At 34.8% G+C, this 22,988-nt stretch overlaps 1 protein-coding gene across 1 annotated transcript; it reads left to right on the plus strand.

Moving 5' to 3' along the window:
• The first annotated feature begins 9,423 nt into the window (after window positions 1-9,423).
• On the plus strand, window positions 9,424-21,457 carry LOC129276403 (carboxypeptidase B-like). The gene is made up of 10 exons (XM_064107525.1): window positions 9,424-9,707; window positions 11,284-11,365; window positions 13,312-13,548; window positions 14,555-14,659; window positions 15,470-15,580; window positions 15,943-16,056; window positions 17,276-17,372; window positions 17,842-18,056; window positions 18,539-18,629; window positions 19,935-21,457. Exons 1-10 carry the CDS (start codon window positions 9,643-9,645, stop codon window positions 20,153-20,155), a joined length of 1,338 nt encoding a protein of 445 aa, XP_063963595.1. The 5' UTR covers window positions 9,424-9,642; the 3' UTR covers window positions 20,156-21,457.
• Window positions 21,458-22,988: the final 1,531 nt, after the last annotated feature.

Genomic DNA, 22,988 nt, shown 5'->3' on the forward strand with positions numbered 1-22,988 from the left:
TAATAATATATGCCAACTTGAATGGTAACTACTAATTCACCACTCATTCATGTTACCGAGTAGCAAAACAATTGATTTTCCTTTAAAAAAAATCATCGTTTTTTCCTCCACGGAAATAAAATTACAGGTTAATTCATTCTCTGTATTACTGATCGTTATCTCAAATGATATACTTAAGACTGGCTTATTACAACATGGTGTTATGTATAACATACAATCAATGAGAGACAACACAAGACAGCGCTGGTCAGTTTGCTTCTCGTTTTAACTGTGGTGAAAACAAAATGTAGCTTTTGCAAAACTATAGTTTCAAATTGTAATAACTAAGAAAAAGGATACACTGTCATGACGTGGATCACGAGTATAGTGAGACTATAATTTTTTTTATATAAAGCGGTGTAGTAGCTGCTATGTTTTAATTGCTCTGCCGACAAATCAATGTATTATTTTGGGCATGTTGCTTATTACAGTGTGTTCTGTTGAGCTGTATCACACATCGGCTAGATCTGGCAAGTGGTATATGTCTTAAAATTTTATTTTCTTATGTCCCCTCTCCCTTTCAATCCATTTGCTGCTTCCCCCTTTCACTCTCCTTATCCTCCGATTACTTTATCTAATTCTCTTTCTCTTTCTCTCTTACCTTTTCTTTTCATTCTCCTTTCAGTTTTTGTTTTGGGGTAAGGGGGGGGGGGTAAGGCACGCCCCCCCCCCTGGATCTGCGTCTGCTCTCATGAACGTTACATAAATATAGACAAGATATGAATTGATCATCTTCGGGGGTGGTGCACAGTATATGGACAAAAATTGCCATATTATTGAAACTGTAATTAAAAATGATTGATTTTACATTGAAAAGTACAATGAGTGGTTGTAAATTAAAAATATGTTCTTGATGATAGGGAATCCCACCCAAATAAAAAGTCGTTTTTAAAAGGAAAACTTAAATACAACTGTAAAATAGATTTATTGTCATGGTATTCTCTGTAATTATATTTTGTGATTTGTGGTCTCTATGCTTCTCCAACCGAATTATATTATGGTATATATAAGACAAGAAGTTAAGACCCGAGGAAAGAACAAAGAAGAAGGAACTGAAATAGCTTAATATTGCCCTATTCTACTACGTGTGTACGTTCACAGCAAAAACTATGGCGTTAACCATAGAGGACCACACCAGTTATTTTACAGCGGTGTTGAATTGACAGTCCCGACCTTTCGTTCGAGAACGCGAAGGCTTATTTACAACGGTAGATTTTGGAAGAGACTTTTGGGCCCGTCGTCATGGTCGTAAAACTCTGTCCTGCAATGCAATTTGTGTGACATGAGATTTTTGTTCGTTTCGCATCTGGAAGGAAAACAATCTGCGTTCCGTGTGCAAAATTCTGGTTATATCCGATTTAGGACGACTTTCCAGAGCCACATTTGATTCCGCCCAGAGCTCGAGAGGCCGCCAGGGGGGCCACTTCCATTGAAGAGTGGATACCAGGCGCGACCACGCGTAAAAAGTGAAAGAGTGGGCAAGTACGTTACGTATAGGCCTATGTAACGTTATAAGGGTGTCAAAAACGATGTTTAAAATACTGAAAAGGGGGATATATATTTCCAATACTTGTAGGGTTTTACAAGCTAAATACTTGTTAAGGGATGCATTTTCATAATCTGGAAAAGACTTGCTTCCCTCGTTTAGGGTGATTTTCGAAACCCCATGGTCGCGCCTGGTATCCACTTATCAATGGAAGTGGTCCCCCGGGAATTTGAATCTAATCCCCCATTTCTGGGGAAAGTAAAACGTAATGCCCATTACATGGTGTGCTAGAGGCATATCGTTTGTGTAGAAGGAGTAAACAAAAGAAAAAACCCGCAAATTCGACTGAAGTTCAGACGAATTTGGCCTACTGCATGCTGTGTACATATCAACGCATGCGAAATGGTTTCGGCTGGAGAGGTGATCTGACCCATGGAATCAATTGCCAGTGATCCACCAATAATCCACATTAAATGCAATATCGATTCGATGGACTGTAATGATCTATATCTAAGCCTTAATTCAGTAACTTTTGCCTCACTCAATATGTACTCGATTTGTTTGAAAAACCACTTTCTTATCCATATGTCATAATCTATACGATGATGACTATCAGTCGTAATGTACATGGATGTATGGTGCGGGTGTACGTGTCGCGGGAAAGAATTTTGCACACGAAAAGCAGATCTGTAGGGCCTGTAACCCCCCTGTAACACAAAGCTTAGCATTGATTGTAGAGCAGTTTTCTACGTTTGATTCTATTGACAATAATGTACAATCAATCTTAAAAATCAAGTGTATGATTAAGCGTCAACTTTTGTGTAAGAAGACTCTAATATTAGCGTCCGTGAGGATTGCGAAAGGTCCCAAGTGTTAGTTTAACCATGGACCTATTCGTTATAGGTCCATGGTTTAACACCCAGGGGCGGATCCAGCTTTCGCCAATAGGGGGGGGGGGCCAAAAAAAATTACCCATATTGTTCTACATTGTTCCTCCAAAAATTATTTTACAAACCTTACACCCCCTTCTTTCTCTCCCCTCTCTCTGTCCGTCTGTCTCTCTCCCTCTCTTTGTCTACCCTTCTCCCCATGTCTATCCACCTGATTTTTATTTGTTTCTTGAAGGGGTAGTCCTAACAGTCACTTCTTAGCTTTATTCTCACAAAACATAAATAAATAGTCTCTTATAAGCCCTAATTGAATAGTGCGAGCGCTAGCTATTTTTTTTAAAGGAAATTTTATGTATTTTGTCCTGAAAATTGAAAATTCTGAGCAACAATTGTGATTTTGAACAAGATGTGTATGTAACTAAATAATTACTGCGAGCGCGAAATTTTTTATATATTTTTTTAAATATAGAAAACAGACCTTAAAGACTATTTGCAGTTACCCATGAAAAAGATACGTATTTCAACAATCAAATAATGCGAGCGCGAAGCGCGAGCTGAACATTTTTTACCTAAGAATTTTACATTTTAAGCACTTTTTGTAATTAACAGGATAGGTATATAACTAAACATTTCATGCAAGCGCGAAGCGCGAGCTGAAAAATGAGATTTAGACATTAAAACAGGACACACTACAGTGCGTATAAAAAAAACGGGACAGATTTGAAAAGTCTATAAAATTTTTGTTTTAAATTATGATGTCTATATTTTGGTGTAAATAGGTGCTCTAAGGTCTTATCTTTGAAATGCAATTAAAAAAAAATTGTTCATGCTTGAGCGAACACGGGACGTTTTTGTTGGGGTTCAAAAAGAGGCTTGCGCCAGAATTGCAGAATACGAGTAATATGATGATCAGACTTCTTGCTAATTAGGAGACTTCCTCTTGACCTTTTCATTATCTGTGCCACAATTTTCGAATTATGCTGTCAAATTTTATTTACAAATTTATTTATTTACTTGAATTATTTTGTTTTTTATTTAAACTTCTCTTACCTTTTAATTTTCCTTCATAAGTAACTGAGAAAAGAAGATTTTTTTGTCAACCCAAGCAAGAAGATTTGCATTAATTGGGAAAACTTGTGATTATTCAAATCATTTCATTATGTGAAACAAATTATATTATTTACCTTTAAAAGACATGAATCTATTTTTCAAGGGGTCATTGATTCCTTGACCAAGTTCAATTATATGCTTGACAAGAAACACAGGAAGGGATTCATGTCTTTCATAAAATTTATTAAAAAGTTGTGAGCGAGCGAAGTGAGCACGCAAATATTCCCACTTTTTTATTACAATATCAAGTTTTGTGATAGATTTTGACATAAAATTCAGAAAATAATATCATATTTTACTTTCTATCTTTCCTTTTATTTCCTGTTCACTTTTTTTCTTGGTCATGATTTTTTTAAATTGAGGGGGGGGGGGAAGCATCCCAAGCTCCCGCACATCTGTGTGGCACTGTTCAAAAGGCACCATAATCTTTGTAGCACACAAAGAAAGGATTCGAAAAAAAATCCACGCTCTCCCATACTTCGGTTGAAACAAAATTGTTTTAGCTTGAAGAAGGAATATTCAAAGCTAACAGAGAGCATATTCAAAAGAAACAACAACAGAACAATTCAAGCAAAAAAATAGATCTGAAAATGAATTTTGACCGCATGATTTGAAAATTATGGCAAAGATAATGAAAAGGTTAAGAGGAAGTCTGCTAATTAGCAAGAAGTCCGATCATCATATTTATAATTTTATGCCATTTTGGCGCAAGCCTCCTTTTTAACCCCCGACAAAAACATTCCGTGTTCGCTCAAGCATGAACGAAACAATTTTTTTAAATAGCATTTGAAAGATAAGACCTTAGAGCACCTATTAACACCAAAATATAGACATTATAATTTGAAACAAAAATTTTATAGACTTTTCAAATCTGTCCCGTTTTTTATACGCACTGTATTCATGTTTAGTAAATCACGAAAAGGATGATTATATAATTGAGTATCTTCCTACATTAATAATTCAAGCGCGAAGTGCGAAAATACATTTTTTGATATTCTGATATGAAACTGGATAATTCAAGCACGTTTTGAATAAAGAACAAACTGTATTTATTGTGTGCGCGTGTTTTTGAGATTTAGATCTAGAATCTGGGCATTCTAAATACATTTTTTTTATAATGAAAATCAATAATGCGCAAGCGCGAGCTGAAAAAACAATTGATGGTGATTTGAAAAAGGTCAATTTATGCACTGTTTAAAGCATCGTAGGAAAAGTGGATATGGATCGTACTTCACAAATGATGCGAGCGCGAAGCGCGAGCCAATTTTTAAAATTATTATTCAAACCAATTCAGCACCCGGGGAAATTGTAAGGACATTTTGTCATCATATGAAAATGACTATTCTCCTTCCTAAGCGCGAGATATAAAACTTGTCAATATTGACATTCCATTCTAAAAAGGGACAATTTAATTATAAAGGAATTCATGAAATTGTTACCTTATTCATAGAGCTATTGCCTTATTATCAATCTAACATTAATGAGAGCTCGAAAACTGTTGAAAATAAGGCATGAAAACCGGACATTTTAACTATTTTTAAAATATTGTATAACGGTCTACTTGTGCACATAATTATGGTAATCCTCCTATGCAGAGCTAGTCGGCCGTTAATGGAGTGCAGGAGACCCATGTGCAGGAGAATGTCTAAGTGCGCGCAGTTGCGGTACGTGTGAACCAACAAAATGCGGTGCCACTGCGAATAGGCCTGTGGGGATCGGGCCGGCCGTTATGAGGCCGTAAATTAAACATGGGTAATACCTCCTTCGTACTTTTCTTTCTGTTTTTCAGCGTTTCTCTCAAGTTAAAAGGACATTTTTTTGGTTGCCAAAATATAGGGGGGCCGGGGCCGGCTCGCCCCCCCCCTTGGATCCGCACCTGAGTCAGCTATAGATGTTATTACAACACCTTTGGCTGTTACATTATACCCAGGGCCGTAGCCAGAAGCATTTTGTTGGGGGGGGGGGGGGTGTACCAGCTAAATTTGCCAACTAAATTTGGAGTGACAGCGCCAACGTGAGCACAGGGGGAGTCTGGTGGGGATGTGCCCCCCTACAATAATCACATGCTAAAAGATTTTGAATTATTAGAATTGAATTTGTTATTTTTTAATGGACCTGTGCAAGATGTCTCAACTAAAATTTTAGTGCTACTGCTAACAGTGGCGTACCGTGGGTCACGGCATGGGGGGCACCAGCAAACATTTTGAGTCATTAAGTGGGCGCGCGAAGCGCGCTCAATTGCCAGGTATACTGACCTAATAGAGACATTTTAAGGACTGTGCCATTAAACGGATATGTATCTTAGTGATCAAATAATGCGAGCGTGAAGCGCGAGCTGAAAATGTTTGATATTTAGTCGTAAGGGACATTATAAGCAAAGTTTTGTAATCATGATACGTACCTGTCTCACAAAACAAACAATGCGAGAGCGAAGCGCGAGCTGAAATTTTTTGTATAACTTAACCCTAAAAAAGGACATTTTAAGGACTATCTTTTGGAATTTATGAAGTGCGTACGTATCTCATCATAGTCATCTAATGCGAGCGCCAAGCGCTTGCTGATTTTGTTAGAATTACACTGGCACATGAAGCACTTTTTGTGGTCATTGTAATCATGAACATGATACGTATTTCACTAATGAAATATTGCGGGCGAGAAGCGCGAGCTGACAATTTTTGAAATTCAGACCTGAAGAGGGGCATTCTATGGCTTGTTTGTAGGAATTTATTATTTCACTAATTAAGTGATGCGAGCGCGAAGCGCGAGCTGAAAATTTGTTATAATTAGATCAGAAAAGGGGACCTTTTAAGGACTGTCTTTAGGAATTCGTGCACTGCAAAAACGCCGGTGTTGATGTAACACCAGCCTAGCTGTATCTATATCGGTCCACACTAATGCGAACGTAAGCACAGACTGGAAATGTTTTATGAAGGCCTTAAAAGGGGGCAATCACCTTAAGTATATAGTCATGAAAAAAGCATGTCACTACATAAAACAATAATAACTTGAAGTGCGAGGAGATAATTTGGTGCATAATTTTTATGGACTTAAAATATAACAGGACTATATATCTCACTAGTCAGACAATGCGAGCACCAGGATTGATGCAACCCCAACCTGCCCCCACTCCCACCCATCCCCACCCCAAGCACATTCTGACACCATAAATTAAAAAAAAATCTTTGGCGACAGAATTTAGTAAAAATAATTAAGAACATTTTTGTGTTTTTTGCCAACTGCAAACTTGTAGACAAGTCTACAAGTTGCAGACTTGTCTTCATGAATTTGCCAACTGCAGAGTTACCAGTTTTTACAAGTCTTGTGTTCTGTTCTTTTCAGATCTGAAACGGGGCAGTACTTGTACATCACTTTGCTGACCGGTAGAGCGTATAGTGTTCTGCCACTTTAAAAGGCCCACTTTATAATTTACCAACTATCTTTGGCTTTGATTATTCAACTTAAACCTTGGAAATTCATCCCACCCCATATTAATTTACCTAGTCTTACCTCTAATTTTACAAAACTAATGTGTTTGTTAAATCATCAATAATCGTGGTATAATTTGCAAACTCACAAGCTTGTTTATATTAGGGGAGGACCGGGGGCTTACTTAGTGTGTTATTATAGCTCCATCTGCTTTGTCCTTTGTATTTTGCTGACTAGTAGGGCTCTAAGCCTGGCTACATGGACTTGGATTTGCCAACTGGTTGTCTTTACTCTATAAGACGTAACCTTCTTCGAAGTTAGTACCCCTATTTTTCTTTCCTTTTTTCTTTCTTTCTTTCTTTCTTTCTTTCTTTCTTTCTTTCTTTCTTTCTTTCTTTCTTTCTTTCTTTCTTTCTTTCTTTCTTTCTTTCTTTCTTTCTTTCTTTCTTTCTTTCTTTCTTTCTTTCTTTCTTTCTTTCTTTCTTTCTTTCTTTCTTTCTTTCTTTCTTTCTTTCTTTCTTTCTTTCTTTCTCCCCCTCTCTCTCTCTCTCTCTCCTTCTTTCTTTTTTCTCTTCCTTTCTTTCCCTCTTTTTCTACCCTATCCTCCATTTTGCCAACTGGTACATGATTTTGCCGACTGCCATGAATGTTGGGGGGGTGTCACACCCCCCCATACCCCCCCTCTAGCTACGGCCCTGATTATACCCTCTTTGATGTTATGTTCAATCTCTAGGGTGTAATTTTAACACCTCATCAGGGTGTGTTCCTCTAAAACACCAACTAGTGTCAGTTTTAACACAATAGTTTTTACAGTGTTGTGTGTGTTCGTGAGGGTGTGGGTGCGCGTGTAACGGTGTGAGTGCGGGGTTGGTTTTGTGTGTTTTATGGAGAGAGAGAGGGGGAGGGAGAGGTGGATAGACATGGGGAGAAGGGTAGACAAAGAGAGGGAGAGAGACAGACGGACAGAGAGAGGGGAGAGAAAGCAGAGGGGGGGGGTGTAAGGTTTGTAAAATAATTTTTGGAGGAACAATGTAGAACAATTCAATTATTATTTTTAAAGAGGGAGAGAAAAGGAAAATAGTTACTTAACTCTCTAATAAGAATATTATACATGCTGTAGATGCCGGTTACACTTCGTAATTCCGAAACGCATAAATTGCCTATACCCCGATGTTCGTTAATCCGAAAACTTCAAAAGGGTTCGTTAATCCGAACATTTGTGGCGTTATTCCGAAGGTTCGTTATTCCGAAGGTTCGATAATCCGAAAACGAAATAAGGTTCGATGTTCCGAAGGTTCGTTAATCCGAAAACGAAATAAGGTTCGTTGTTCCGAAGGTTCGTTAGCCCGAAAACGAAAGAAGGTTCGTCAATCATTTCGTTTTCGGACTAACGAACCTTCGGAATTACGAACCTCACTTCGTTTTCGGACTAACGAACCGTCGGAAATACGAACCTCATTTCGTTTTCGGACTAACGAACCTTTGGAATTGCGAACCTTCGGAAATACGAACCTTCGGAATAACGAACCTTCGGAATATCCGAACCTTCGGAATAACGAAGCTTCGGAATTACGAATGTATGCGGTAGAGGTTAATATATATCTTATTGTATATGGACAGGTTCTCACAGCTTTCATTTTGTTAAACTATGTAGGCCCATCCACAAATTATTGCGATAAATACAATTCTTTTAAGTTACTGTTCAGATTTTGGAACATTTTGCATGCATAAGTGTTATTTGTTACATTATCTGATTATACTGGCCATTGGTATTTGTTATTGATTACAATATAAATACGGAATGTTTCATGGAATATTGCATATAAAATCAAAACTTCAGCGATGCATGGTCCTAATAACCTAATTTTTATGTTTTAATGAGAGACATACAAGTTGCAGTGTCGGCTAAAACTGCTAACAATATTTTCATGAAAGTCCAACGATATTTTGATCAGAATATAGGATCAGAAATGTATTCATTTTGAAATGCTTATATATATGAAGTTAAAATCTGTTAAGTTAAAAAAAGTTTTTTAAAACTAATTCTTTAATAAAACTTGCACAATAGAGGACACAACAATTTAGATTTTACAGGAAAAATCTAAATAAGGTATTTGGATTCCTCATTCATTGGGATGGAAAATAAGTAGGCCATGCCAATATCGTGAATGATTAATTATTTTCAACCAGTATATCAAAGCAGCAAACTATGAATTGAAGCAGAGATTTTAGAGGTCGCAAAAAATAAGAAACTTTATTTTTCTTTGAACTAAAATGTAAATAGGTCTGAAGTAATTTATATGAATATAATTGAATAATGCGATAACTGATTCTGTAATTAATCATGATATAAAATAAATAATCGCCTCCATGCTGAATGTAAATCACCATAATGGCAACCCTTAGTTTGTGTAATGATGATTATCTTGTTTGTTTTATGTAATTAGTGGCACGCGTTGTGGCTTGTCCCACACGGCAACTAGTTCTTAATTGTTGATAATGCACGAAAGCGTTGATTCTCCCCAAACTTATCATACATCAGCGATTATCTTATCTTCTAATCTGGATAAAGATCCGATTTTAGCGTAATTGTTGCAGCAGCCGTTAAGTTTCTCACGAACCGGGAAAACATGGGTTTTTTTCTTACGAAGAATTTGATTTCTAATTTATTTGAATCGTTACATCGGAAAGATGAGGAGCATCTTAGTGGTTCTAGCTCTAACCGTCTCGGCCTTTGCGGCCAAGGACTACAGTGGGTAAGTTCAAATTATTTGCATATTTTGAGAAAAATTAAAGAATTGATCAAAAAACCGTGATGACGAGAAGACGTATCTCTGGAAATGGATCTATTGTCAATAATCAGAGCAAATTATAAAAAAGGTAAGATAATCAGACAAGCAGACTGTTACATAATTTTAATTGGACAAACGTAATGGATTCTGTAGTTATTCAATTCATAATTATTTAAATACTTTAATTTTATATTTACCCAGGCCCTTTTTTTAATATTTAGCTTGTCATTTGTACGATCTTGATCGATTTTGAAGGTCATACTACTGCCTTGAATTCTTGCAATCTAATTCTTTATAAGCACCACTCGCATTTATAATCTTCTCTTTGTCATGTTTATTTTATACTCGTTCTTTTGATTTTCACTGTGCTGATGTCGATATTCTCGAGGCATTCTTAAAGGGGTGCTATATAGGATGAGAATTATGTTATTTGAATAGATAAAAATCAGACAACACAATACTAAAAATTTCACAAAATCGGACGAAGAATAACAAAGTTATTGCCATTACTTCATTAACTATAACTTCATTATTTTCATCTGATTTTGATGTATCTTTCTGCGTTTTGTCGTTGAAGTTTACTAAATTAATTCAAATATCATCAAAGATATGTATGAATAAATGAATAAGAAAGGATATTGCATGACAAATGTGACTTCTTATATTTTTAGTCAACAAAATCGTAATACAAAATCTAATAGATTAGACGTGAAGACCTAATTGTGTTCAGAAGTGCTCGCTCGCTCGCTCTGTTCTTCAGTTAGTAATATGAATAGTTTTTTATTAGTTATGATTATTTTTCTTCGCATTTAATTTTAACTATGTTTAATTCCGATGAAATCTGTTTTTGGATGCTCTATAAACGCGACTTTTAAATCTGAATTTTCAAAAGGTCCCTATAAGCGTCGGTCGCTTGTATATAGCTCTCTCGCCGAGAATCTCACACTGTCAAGAAATTGTGCCCCTTCAAGACTTTGCCACCCCCAAAATCATGATAATAATAAATAATAATAATAATAATAAATAATAATAATAATAATAAATAATGATAAATCTAAATGTATTCAGAAGCGCTCGCTCGCTCTGTTCGTAATTAGTAAAATTAATAGTTTTCATAAGCTTTGATTATAGTCCATCGCAGTGAATCCTAGATTCCTAGCTATAATTAATTCCCACTGAAATTTGTTTTTGGATGCTTAAATCCATTTTTTTTTACAAAGGTCCCTACCGAGGGTGGGCTCCTACGCCCCGCCCCCGCTCGCTCGCTTATATAGCTCTCTCGCCGATGATCTCACACTGTCAAAAAAATTGTGCCTCTTGAAGATTTTGCCACCCCCCTAAAAAAAAAAAAAATAATAAACAAAAGTGTTCTTGCGCGCCAGTGGAAGAGGTTTATGTGTCTCGAGAATTTTTCACAGATCTGACATTCTTTTGTAGATCTGTGAAATGACCGGTAAATGTATATACAATCAAAGCTCTATTATGCTTAGGCCTAGCTGTATCTCCCACAACATTTTTGTCTCTTTCATCCCGCTGATAGATACCAAGTTCTTCGTGTTACTCCTGGTACGGATGAACACAGACAATGGCTGAGGGATATGGAGACCAGTATGGCCGATGAGGTTTGTATATTCATTTTCCAATCATCTTCATCAATGATTATAGCAGGGAATTATAACAATTCCTAACTTTCAAGATAAACATTTGATTACCCATTCTAAATCAAGAAAGAGGTCTATTGAGATTGGCATTTGTTGCATGCTTCTAAAGCAAACCATGTGAACGTAGTTCATGGGAATTGTCTGATTAGGTGTGCGGCTAAAAAAATATAGGGCAAGAAAACAAGAAAGGCTAGGTAACTTGCTTTTTAGAATTTTTGACTACTTGAACTTGCATCATAATTATGTTTTGATTTGTATGCTTTTACGTAGATCTCTTTGTTTCATCGATACAGTCCCAATGTTTGTTTTGTTACATTACATCGCAGTTTATACAGTGCGTATGAAAAAAACGGGACAGATTTGAAAAGTCTATAAAATTTTTGTTTCAAATTATGATGTCTATATTTTGGTGTTAATATGTGCTCTGAGGTCTTATCTTTCAAATGCCATTAAAAAATTTTAGTTTCGTTCATGCTTGAGTGAACACGGAATGTTTTTGTCTGGGGTTAAAAAGGAGGCTTGCGCCAAAATGGCATAAAATGATAAATATGATAATCGGACTTCTTACATTTTTTAATTGCATTTCAAAGACAAGATTTCAGAGCATCTATTAACATCAAAGTAAAGATGTCATAGTTTGAAACAATTTTTGTATAGACTTTTCAGAACTGTCCCGTTTTTTTCTGTATAGGGCATATCATGGAAGTACTTCCCTGGGTATATATATATTATATATATCGGTTGATATTAATGTTTTTCTAGTTATAATTTTCTGCATGCTTGCTTTTTACGCATTGAAATATCAATAATAATTATCTTTCAAATAATTATCTTTAAAAAAAAATCACTTCAAAAAGATTAACTTACTACTTGAAATGATTCAATAGCCATACTTCACAGATTTCCTGAAAGCGTTATCATAACTCCAGCTCGACACCGTATCTATCATGCCAAGCTAGACATTTAGGCTAATTTGACAAAATGCAGACGTGTGGAATTTACAGGTCTAATCACGGAAGATTATTGTACAGCTTGGCTTTCCATAAAGATGACGTCGAGTCGAAGTTAAAAGCTTGAACAGTTTATAAGTTATTGATCACAAAACTTAATACTTGTTAAACGCATGGCTGGTTAAAAGACAATATTGCCATATAGTAAGTTGCGATTCATTTTGTCATTTCGAAAGACGAATACGAAGGTTTTTGATAATGTCGGATGTCCAAAAATAATAACTGATATGGGCAAAATGACAAACAAAATCAAATGCACAAACAACAACAACAATAACAACAACAGGAAAGGAGATGTAAATGTCAAAATACATTCGCATCGGTCTCATAAAGGATGTTGAATAAATTAATGTTTAATTAGGTTTCATTATCAATCTGTTTTCTCAGTTCATATTATTTGATTAGAAAAATGTGATTGAATAACATAATCATTGTCATCCAGTCAACAAATGAGGAGGAAGAGGAGGATGCTGAGTAGAAAAACAGGAAAGGTTTTAAGGGTATACGCCTTCTTTTATATACCTAACATGTACATATTTATATTCTTCATGACAAAATGATTTTTGTATGAATTTATGTTTCGGAAAAGTGTATAAATTTTTAAAGTGGAAGAAAATAAATGTTCATTTGAATTTATTTGAATTGAGTTTAAGGATATAAATGAGAACAATGATGATGATTTATAATAATAATAATATTAACAATGATGATGATGATAATAATTATAATAATAATTATAATAATAATAATGATAATAATAACACGAAGAAGAAAATAAAGAGGAGAAGGAGGAGGAGAAATAATGAAGGAGAAGTAGAAAGGAGTAGAATATATAAGAGTCAATTAAAAGAAGGAATAACAAAGAAAACTGCTAAAAAAATATTGTGGTTCTGACAGCTCGACTTCTGGTCTGACATCAAGAATATCCCGGGTAGTACAGTGGATATCATGGTACCAAATCGACTTCGATCCAACTTGCTAGATCTCTTCAATGTTAAAAGGATGCAAGTTAGCACTATGATCGAGGATGTCGGTCAACTTATCCGTGATCAAGAAAAGGAGAGGATAGAACGACAGGTTTATACTCAAGATCTGAGCACATTTGACTATACAATATACCACGATTACGATGAGGTAAGCATTGCATAATCATTCACTCTGTTATCTTCTATATTAAAGAGAAGAAATAAGAGATGGTTGATAGAGGGGGGGGGGGTGGGGGACACGCCCCTATGACTCTCCAAGAAGTTAAAGTAAAAGGAGGAAAGGAATATGAAGCAAGAAGAATATGGAAAAGAGAGGTTTTCGTCGTTCAACTCTACTTTAGGGAGTTTTCACAACACTAAGCAGACTTTCTGGAACGTAGAGAATATATTGTCAAAAGATCTTCACGACAAAGAAGTCTTTGTCAGAAGTCTTTGTCGAAAATCGGTGAATCAAAAACGTCCTTGACTCTGGACAAATGACATATTTGCAGTTTTTCTTCAGCTCAGAAGTTTTCGGCGATCAGCTGTCCCGGTTCACCAATTTTCGACAAAGACCTCTCAGCTGTTACTTTGTTGTAGAATCCCTTCCATTTCAATCGCAAAACTCGTTAATACCCCTATTATTCAAATGAAGAAAATGACGGCATCTTTAGTTCCCCCTATCGAAATATACTAGTGCTACCCCAGGTTGGCTTTCTTATTCTTCGTTTTCTTTGTTTGGTTTCGCTGGCAACAGTCAAGAAATTACTATTTTTGCCAATACATACATGTAAGTAGATTATTTACCAGGTCGACGTTACATATCTTTAACAAGCTTTGTATTCACGATACAATACTTAAGTAGGTAGGACTCGCGAGTCCGTTCTAGGAAACGGGATTATTTAAATGATTCAGGACTTGTTTCAAATATACCCCTCTTTTTAAACACCCATCACCGTTTCACCCTAATCACTTCCACTTTTATTTAGAGCGGCTACCTTTAAAAAAAAAGTATAATATTAGATAGAATAATATATTTTTGGAGAAATTATTAATAAACCCCAACTTTCGAGTTTATCCTTTATTGGTTTCCATCTTTTTTTCTTCATCTTTTGATTGCATAATGTTTAAAATGCAATGATGGCTTTACTTAACTAATGAATCTTTCTTCACAGATCCAACAATGGGTTGAGGATATTGTTAACGAATATTCAACAATCGCAACCAGCTTCGAACTCCCTAAAACATCGTACGAAGGTAGAACTATCTCTGGCATTAAGGTAAGAAACAAATTTTATGTAACTATTATGGTCACTCATAATAAAAAAAAACTATTTTGATGATAAGTAATAATGAGATAGCTGATTCGACATTGTGTTGCAATGTAAATATTTGGAAGTTGATATTCTTTGTAGAGAATAATAACTATTGAAAAACACTGTATGTATAACTGAATTTTAATAGGCATTTTTAGAATAGACATAATTATATCATTTTGTCATGTCACTGGATTGTAAATATAGATAATGTGATGTGTTTATTGCTCTCTTGCGCATAAAGACAGGTAGACTCGTATATTAAAAAAAAACGCAGTGTAAAAAAATGTCCCCGTCTCGACCCCCCCCCAAAAAAAAAAATCCAACAGTTTTTCTCCGTGCTTTAAGTGCATGCTTGATACAGTTCGTTTTGTTATTATTTGAGAATGACAGATTATTATCTGCAATCAGAATAACTTTGGTATATTCTTTAAAGTATTTCAGTTAATTTCTTCGAATGATTGTTTAACGAGTTTATTTTGATCATGTAAATCTTCAAAAAATATAGATCGCATCAACCGGTTAATAAAGTAGGCTTTAGTCAATCCTAAGCACTCGCGTGCTAAGGGGGGGGGGGGGGTTGTAACCCTAATACGAAGAAAAAGAAAGAAAATGAAATGGTAAGGATGCTATATGAAAACAAATCGCAAAATAAGATTTTCAATAAAAATTGTCAAATTATTCGCTCGCTAATTTTATACCCCCTCAACTCATTACGCCACTGAGTTCCTCTATCAATTGCTTGCATGAAACAAACCTCAATGTCTCTTATAGATCCGAGGAACAGGTGGGGATTCAGGCACTCGTAAAGGGGTGTACTTTGAAGGAGGTATCCATGCCAGAGAATGGATTTCACCGGCTACACTCATGTACATCACAAAATTAGTAAGATTGAAATTATTGTGATATAGTTTATTTACTTATCTTGTTTAATCCTGATTAAGAGAAATGACAATATTAACATTTCAAAGTTTTGATTGTGAACAATTTCAACGTGGAAAACCCGTAAGAGCATGGATCGCTATTGAATATAAAAGAAAATTAGAAAATCTTATTTTAGATCTCAAATTTTGAATAATGTAGGAATAAAAAATGATATAATAACAAAATTATAAAATTGTGTTTTAATGTTTCATGGTTGTTGATTAAACAATCAAATTACAACGTGCATGCTGATAAACCAATATCATGATGAGGTTAAAGGTTTGATCTGATCTTAATCAATACTGTTCTTTTGTTTCCTGTAGCTCCTTGAAGACTATATGGCAGGTGATGCTACAGCCCTAAGGTTCTTTGACACGTTAGACTGGTACATTGTACCTTCTCTCAACGCTGATGGATACACATATACCAGAACAGATGTAAGATTTCCTTTCACAACAATTAATCATCATTATCATTAATCACCATAATAATATATTCGGCATACAGTATGTACTACTTTATACAATATTTGTAACAATTAAAGCCTACAGCTGGGACAGCGGTCCCAAAACCAGAAGGTCATTAGTTCGAATCCTACCTTGGCGGCATTAATTTCCTTTCGCAAAAAATGAGCCTGTAGATGAGGACTTGGCAGAATTCTATTCTCTATTATAGTGTATATATATATATATAAATAATAATAATATGTCCATTTATATAGCGCAGTTACTATGTGCATATACTCAACTGCGCTTTGATACTTGGTATCATAATTATTACCCCGGCTGTAGCTTAGCCGCCATATTAATAGGCGCTAAAGCGTTCAAGGAATATATATATATATATATACGTTTTAAGTGCTATAGACGAAAGTATAATTGGTATCATTGTCATATATGCCTGGTATCACAAATAGCCATTCTCATAATTAATATACGTTACTGAAAATTTATCATTCTCACGTTCTTTTTAACGAATTTGGAAATAAATACTTGAATTGAATTTCACTCAATCTAAACGTTTCAATAAGGCAAATGTCTAGTGATAATAATGATGATAATATGAAAGTTCTAATTAACCGGAATGAATCGCGATATCATGAGTAAGCACAGCGTGTGAAATAAAATTTTTGTGGTAAAAATGATATTTAATAATATGTACCCCTTAATTATCAAAAGGGTTACTCCGGTCTCAAAATAATTAACACTATAAAAGAATTTGGTTATCATGAAGAATACGCATACCTAAACAATTAATGCTTCGCGCTCGCACTATACTTATCTAGGCCTTAATTTGATTACAAAAATAAAGCTTTTAAAAATGTACGTGATTTTCTGTCTTTAGGGCTGCCTCCCCCCGAAATTTTTTTTTTAAAGTAAAAATAAAAGCCTTAGCTCTTCGAGTGGCCGATTTGGGATAGTGCGGATGAAGTTTTTTCCCGCCTACACCCCCCCCCTTTTGGCAAAAGCTGGATATGCCACCTTCAACAAAGTATTTGATTTAGTCGTTCCCAAAATGTATCAAAAGCCTTTATATTTTCTATAGACATGGTAGAGAAGAAGTGAAGAAATTGAATCATTGAGGTTTAATCTTGGTAACAGTAGCATCAGTACCGAAAGTAGTATAACTTCCTCTTGTTTATCATTCTTACTTTAGGATCGGTTATGGCGCAAGACCCGCTCAAATAACGACGTCACAGGTTCTGGTTGCATGGGAACAGATCCTAATAGAAACTGGCCATTTGAATGGGGAGGTAAGACTATCATAATGATAATAATTATAATGATAATAAAAATGATATCATAATAATGATGATATTATTAATATCAATAATAATTTTGATATGATAATAATAGTAATACAATAATTATAGTACACGCTTAATATAGTTGGGCAAAAAATTCCCAACTTTTAACCAACCCTGGGCAACATACTGTCCACACAACTTTTGGTTAAAATTGTCCGACTTTGGTAATAAAAACTAATAATTGGGTAATAAATTTGCTAAATTGGGTAATAATTGCCCACATTATATATATATATATATATATATATATATATATATATTTACCAACAGGCGTTACCCAACACAGTGGACAGTATGCCACCCCACACTTTAGGCGTGTAACAGTAATAACAATAATAATAATAATAACCATAAAAATTAAAATAATGTTAATAATAAGAATGATAATAATGATAATTATAATACTATACTGTAGGTCAAGGAACCAGTGCATACCCTTGTTCCAATGTCTATCACGGATCTAATGCTTTAAGTGAGAGTGAGGTCGAAGCCGTGGTTGATTTTCTTCGAGACAAGAAGGACAATGGTCAAGATTTCTTGTGGTTTATTGACTGGCATAGTTATTCCCAGCTTGTCATTTCTCCGTGGTCTTTCTCTGCCGAAGAGCCGGATCCATATAACATCGATCAGGTAAAACAACAAGACAAGAACAATTCATTTAAAGGTGTAATATTTGAATTTTATTTTGTTCTATCACAAAAACAGATTTTTTCATTTGTTTAATTATAAACTTTATATAGCATTTCCCTTCTCTTTGCCCTTTTCTCACCCCTCTTCCTTGTACCTATCGTGCATTGTGTTAGAGGCATATCCCGTCATAAGCATTTTCTTTAGCAAATGTTACATATTTATATTTCTTTTAGGAAAAATGATTTTGTATAGAAAAATAATAAGTGAAAATGGACGAAAATCAATCTTTATTCGAGTAGACTTGAATTGAATAAGTTTTTATTATGTGAACAGAAAAACAAATAAATTTCAAGGCATCGTGAATAGTTAATTAGAATGATAATTTAGAATGAAATTTACCAAATTATTGAATTTTGAATTCTTCCCACAGTATGTTAAATGTAATACATTCATTCTTTATTCAATAAATCTCTATTTATCAGTTGCAAGCTGCAGGAGAAGCGATGGCTGAAGGTATACGCAGCTACAGCAGTGAAACTGAATATACAGCAGGACCAACAGCTAAGTTATTATGTGAGTATTATCATCGGTTGTGAATAGGGTGGGGGTGATACAAATTTCAAATTCAGAGGTGTCTAAACTCCCTTATTTCATGTTTTAGAGTGTTGTGATTATGAGCTATACTGAAAAGGAGAACGGTCTTATATCTAATAAATAGATTTGATTGAGGTTTATTTGATTTAATTTTATATTGGTTTAATCAGTCAGAATACATGAGAGGATCATGAGAAACTGTACTAGATTGAAAACGATGTCCAAGGAAAAAAGGGGAAAATATATGATTATACAATGATTTATTGAAAACAAACAATAATACATCATCAAATTAAAGGATAGAAGGAGAATTAGATAGAAAGAAAGAGAGAGAGAGAGAGAGAGAGAAAGAGAGGGGGGGGGGGTTAAAACGGAGGGGGTGGGGGAGAACTCGGTAGAAAGAGAAACGTGAAGAGAGGACTAAGAACACTATAGATTATGGCAAAATACAAAACATATTATCCTGCATGAAAACTAAGACTTCTTTCAGTCTGGTACAGTCCGCCACTGGCGTATTATCGTACCTTGTGCTTGTCAAGTTGTTGCTATAAGAATATGGATAGTGTGTTTATATAACAATAACAATTATTAATAATAATCAATTTTAATTAAGTGATTTTTGTTATTTATAGCATAAAAGAAAATAAGAAATGGCTTACATATCAATATTTGGCAGGGAGATTAATATAGGTCACTTCTCGGAACATTCCAAATATACACTCCAAATATACTCGAAAAAAATATTTGGTTTATTATTTTTATTTGTGTTTTATTTACCCAGGGTAGTCTCTTCAGTACAAAACTTCTTTACAAGAGAGCCCTGTTAAAATACAAACATATTACAATAATATACAATGTAAAAAGAGTAAAACATTACATACAACATACAGAGAAAGCAATTATAAAACCAGAAAATAACAACAAATAACACCAGCATAAATAAATAGAAATACTTAAAAATAGAGTAATACAATAAAATCAGCGGCGGATGAAGACAAATACCAGCAGCTGCCAGTTAACGTCATTATAATGTTGAAATGGGATGGGCTATCACTGGCACTGAATTGATCGAATTCGTGAAGCGGTATTTATTCCCATTTCGTTGATTTTAGTCTTTTAGTCAGTTTTATTAGACAGTAAACCTTGGTAACAGTCAGATGTGCTTTTCAGCGGATGAAAACCAATAAAAGCTCTTGGTAATACTAGCAATGTATAGGGTCCATGGATGGACTAAAGTTTGGCGGTGTGAACTTAACGTTTTTTTAATGATTTGTCTCCTTGTAGATGCTGCCGCTGGTGCAAGCAATGATTGGGGCTATGCACCATACAATTCTGATAAGAACCAAGGCGGCCTGGGGGCTCCTTATTCATACGTGATGGAACTTCGAGACACCGGTACATACGGTTTTCTCCTTCCAGAAGATCAGATTGAGGACTCGGGCAAGGAAACTGTACTCGGAGTGTACGCCATGGGAACCTACATCCTCGATCAGGAAGGACTGTAGCCTGATCATAGTGAGGGGGGAAAGAACAAGAACATTGTTTTGATTCTAAGAATGCTGGAAAATGAATAAGCGTCTATCTTTGGCTCCATTATCATCATGTCATTAAGGGGGGGGGGGCAGTCTTTGTTTTAAATGAAATGAGTTTAATCTATCCACCAACGAATGTTAGATTACAAAGATATGAAAAGATGGAATAGGCAACGTAATACAATGCAAATACGAGAGGTATATAGTTTTGTCGACATTAAGGTTTACACGAATACAGTCAGCTCTGTCGTCAAGTCAACATACCTCTTATTTCAGAGGTTATCGACTCTGGTATGGATTATTAGCGTTGTTTGTGTCTTGGAGTGGTCGACATGAATTCTTGACTCATCACCCGTCTTCTCACTCATTCTGAACTGATATTGTCTATTTGGAGTACTGTAAAACTTGGTTGCCAATGATTTTTGCTCATTTTGCCCATAATGAATAAAACTATTTCACATGATACCAAAACCGTTGTAATTCCGTTCTTGGAATTGCCTCTAATAAAGTTGTTTAAGAGTGAATTTTTACAGATTTTCAGACAAAATTAAGAGAGGGACAGGAAGGTTGGGCAAAAGATATTTATTGGGATGATAATAACAACAATGATAATAATAATTAATATAATATCAATAATAGTAATTTGTAGCATTCACAGTGCGCCTTCTTTCTAGTGTACTATTCAGAGGCGCAATGGGAATTATTACACAGAAGGTGAGGGTGTATATGATGAGAATAGATATGTCTTCAGGCTTTGAATGACTCTATATAGACTTGACAATGGGGAGAAAATTATAATATTTCATATAATAAAATACAAAAAAAATAGTGAGTGGATGATGTCAGTCTCCTCATTTGCATACTGACCAGGATGTGCATATAACTGTTTTGTGAAATTAAACGAAACTTTAAAATGTCATAACTTTCTTATTTTACATCCGATTTTGATGAAATTTTCATTGTTATGCTTGTTGGATTTTTCTTTTTTTATTCAAATCAACTTTCTGTTTGGGTGGACTTGTCCTTTAATACATGGGTAAAACTGAAACTGCCAGACTGGAGTATTTCACATCTAATTACGATAGACAATCTATTTGCCGTAACCTTCCTTTCAATCATCACTTCCAAACATTTGCATTGAGATATTCCCAGGTATTTATTTTATGTCGTAAGATAATGCACTTTGTTCCAACGCAATAATCATCTATTTATTCATTCTTCCGCAAAAAATGGCATAAATAAATAAAGATAACTCTTGGAAACGCCAACAATCCAGTCACCGTCTAAAGCCGTATATCCACTTCTTTAATAAGTCTATGAGGTAATATGTATATATATATATATATATATATATATATATATATATATATATATAATGATATATATATATATATATTATAAATGTAACCAGGCATCTACTCCTTAACATGACTACTGTGTCTTGCACCAAATACTTAGGCGAAAAAAATGACAAGACGATTGGACGTTGCTGATAGACCACAATTTAATCCGATCTTTAGGCCTTAGGCCTTCTTCATGGGTTCTGGGTCTTTGTGGTCTTTCGGGCTGATGTGTGCCCGAAATATATATATATTGTTTCAATATAAAATGATTGGCCTAAAAATACACAATATGCAAGCAACATACTAAACAAATGCTATACCAAAGGCATGAAAAGAAACCATCCATACGTAATCAATGGCACAATTTTCGATTTTTGCTTTTGATATCAGACCTTTACATGTCCTCAGCTTTACTCGAGGGTCCTTTTGTTTCCATGACAACCTTGTTACACTTATAAAGAGCAGAGGGTACTTTATGCTAATTCAATGAAACGCATTAGAGTGATGAATAGTGCATTGGGTGTAGTCATTATAAAAAAAGAAACAGAGATGGAGAGTTCTCGCAGAAAAGGAACATAATTATTGGTATATTGAAAGAAAAAGAAAGAAGCGAAGGAAGAGGAAGAACAGTAAAAAGCAATATTAAGAAGAGCAAACAATATTTCAGAAATAAAACAAAATAGAATAAAAACCGGTTGAAGAAATAGAAGAGGAGGAGGAAGAAGAAGAAGAAAAGAAAGAGCAATAATATTGATAAAAATTATAAAACTAATAATGATGATGATGATAATAATAATAAGAAGAAGAAGAAGAAGTGAATTTATTTTATTTTATTTTATTTTTATATAAAAACCATACATGTAAAATTACAACATAATATAATACATGATAAAATAAAATTGGATGGATCACCCTACTCAGCTGAGCCATTACAGCACAATTGTTCTGCCGAGGGGTTCAGCTGTATCAAATAAACAATATGAAATTCATATTACAAAAAATAAATTCATTAACAAATTTGTGTAAAATAAAAGCAACATCAGTTGAAGGAAGAAAGAACAGCAATCCCACCCCACGTACCCTACAGTAAAAACCGATTTCCTAACCCCACCCCAAAAGTGCCCCCAAAAAGAAGAAGAAGGAGAAGGAGAAGGAAAAAAGAAAGAAAGAAAGAAAGAAAGAAGGGAGGAAAGAAAAAAGAAGAAAAAAGATGTTGACGAGCAAGAAAAATGAGAAGTTTATGTTAGTAGAAGAAGAAAGAATAGAAAGCAGAATAATATGAAGAAGGGGGAGGTGGAGAAGAAAATTTAAACAGAAAAGGATGAAAGGAGGGAAAAGGCAAAGAGAAAATTAAAAAGCATCGTGAGAATAAGCGTATATAAAGTTACAGGACCAAATATTGCTTCTTGCTGACGTCATAAATTGATCTGCACCGCATATACCTATAAAACATACTCTTCAGG

The sequence above is a fragment of the Lytechinus pictus genome, chromosome 2 (genome assembly GCF_037042905.1).
Source record: "Lytechinus pictus isolate F3 Inbred chromosome 2, Lp3.0, whole genome shotgun sequence".
Classification (NCBI taxonomy): domain Eukaryota; kingdom Metazoa; phylum Echinodermata; class Echinoidea; order Temnopleuroida; family Toxopneustidae; genus Lytechinus; species Lytechinus pictus.

Coding starts and splice junctions, on each gene's coding strand:
- LOC129276403 (XM_064107525.1), top strand. CDS start 9,643: ATGAGGAGCATCTTAGTGGTTCTAGCTCTAACCGTCTCGGCCTTTGCG. Junction 9,708..11,283: donor GCGGCCAAGGACTACAGTGG/GTAAGTTCAAAT, acceptor TCCCGCTGATAG/ATACCAAGTTCTTCGTGTTA. Junction 18,630..19,934: donor ACCAACAGCTAAGTTATTAT/GTGAGTATTATC, acceptor GTCTCCTTGTAG/ATGCTGCCGCTGGTGCAAGC.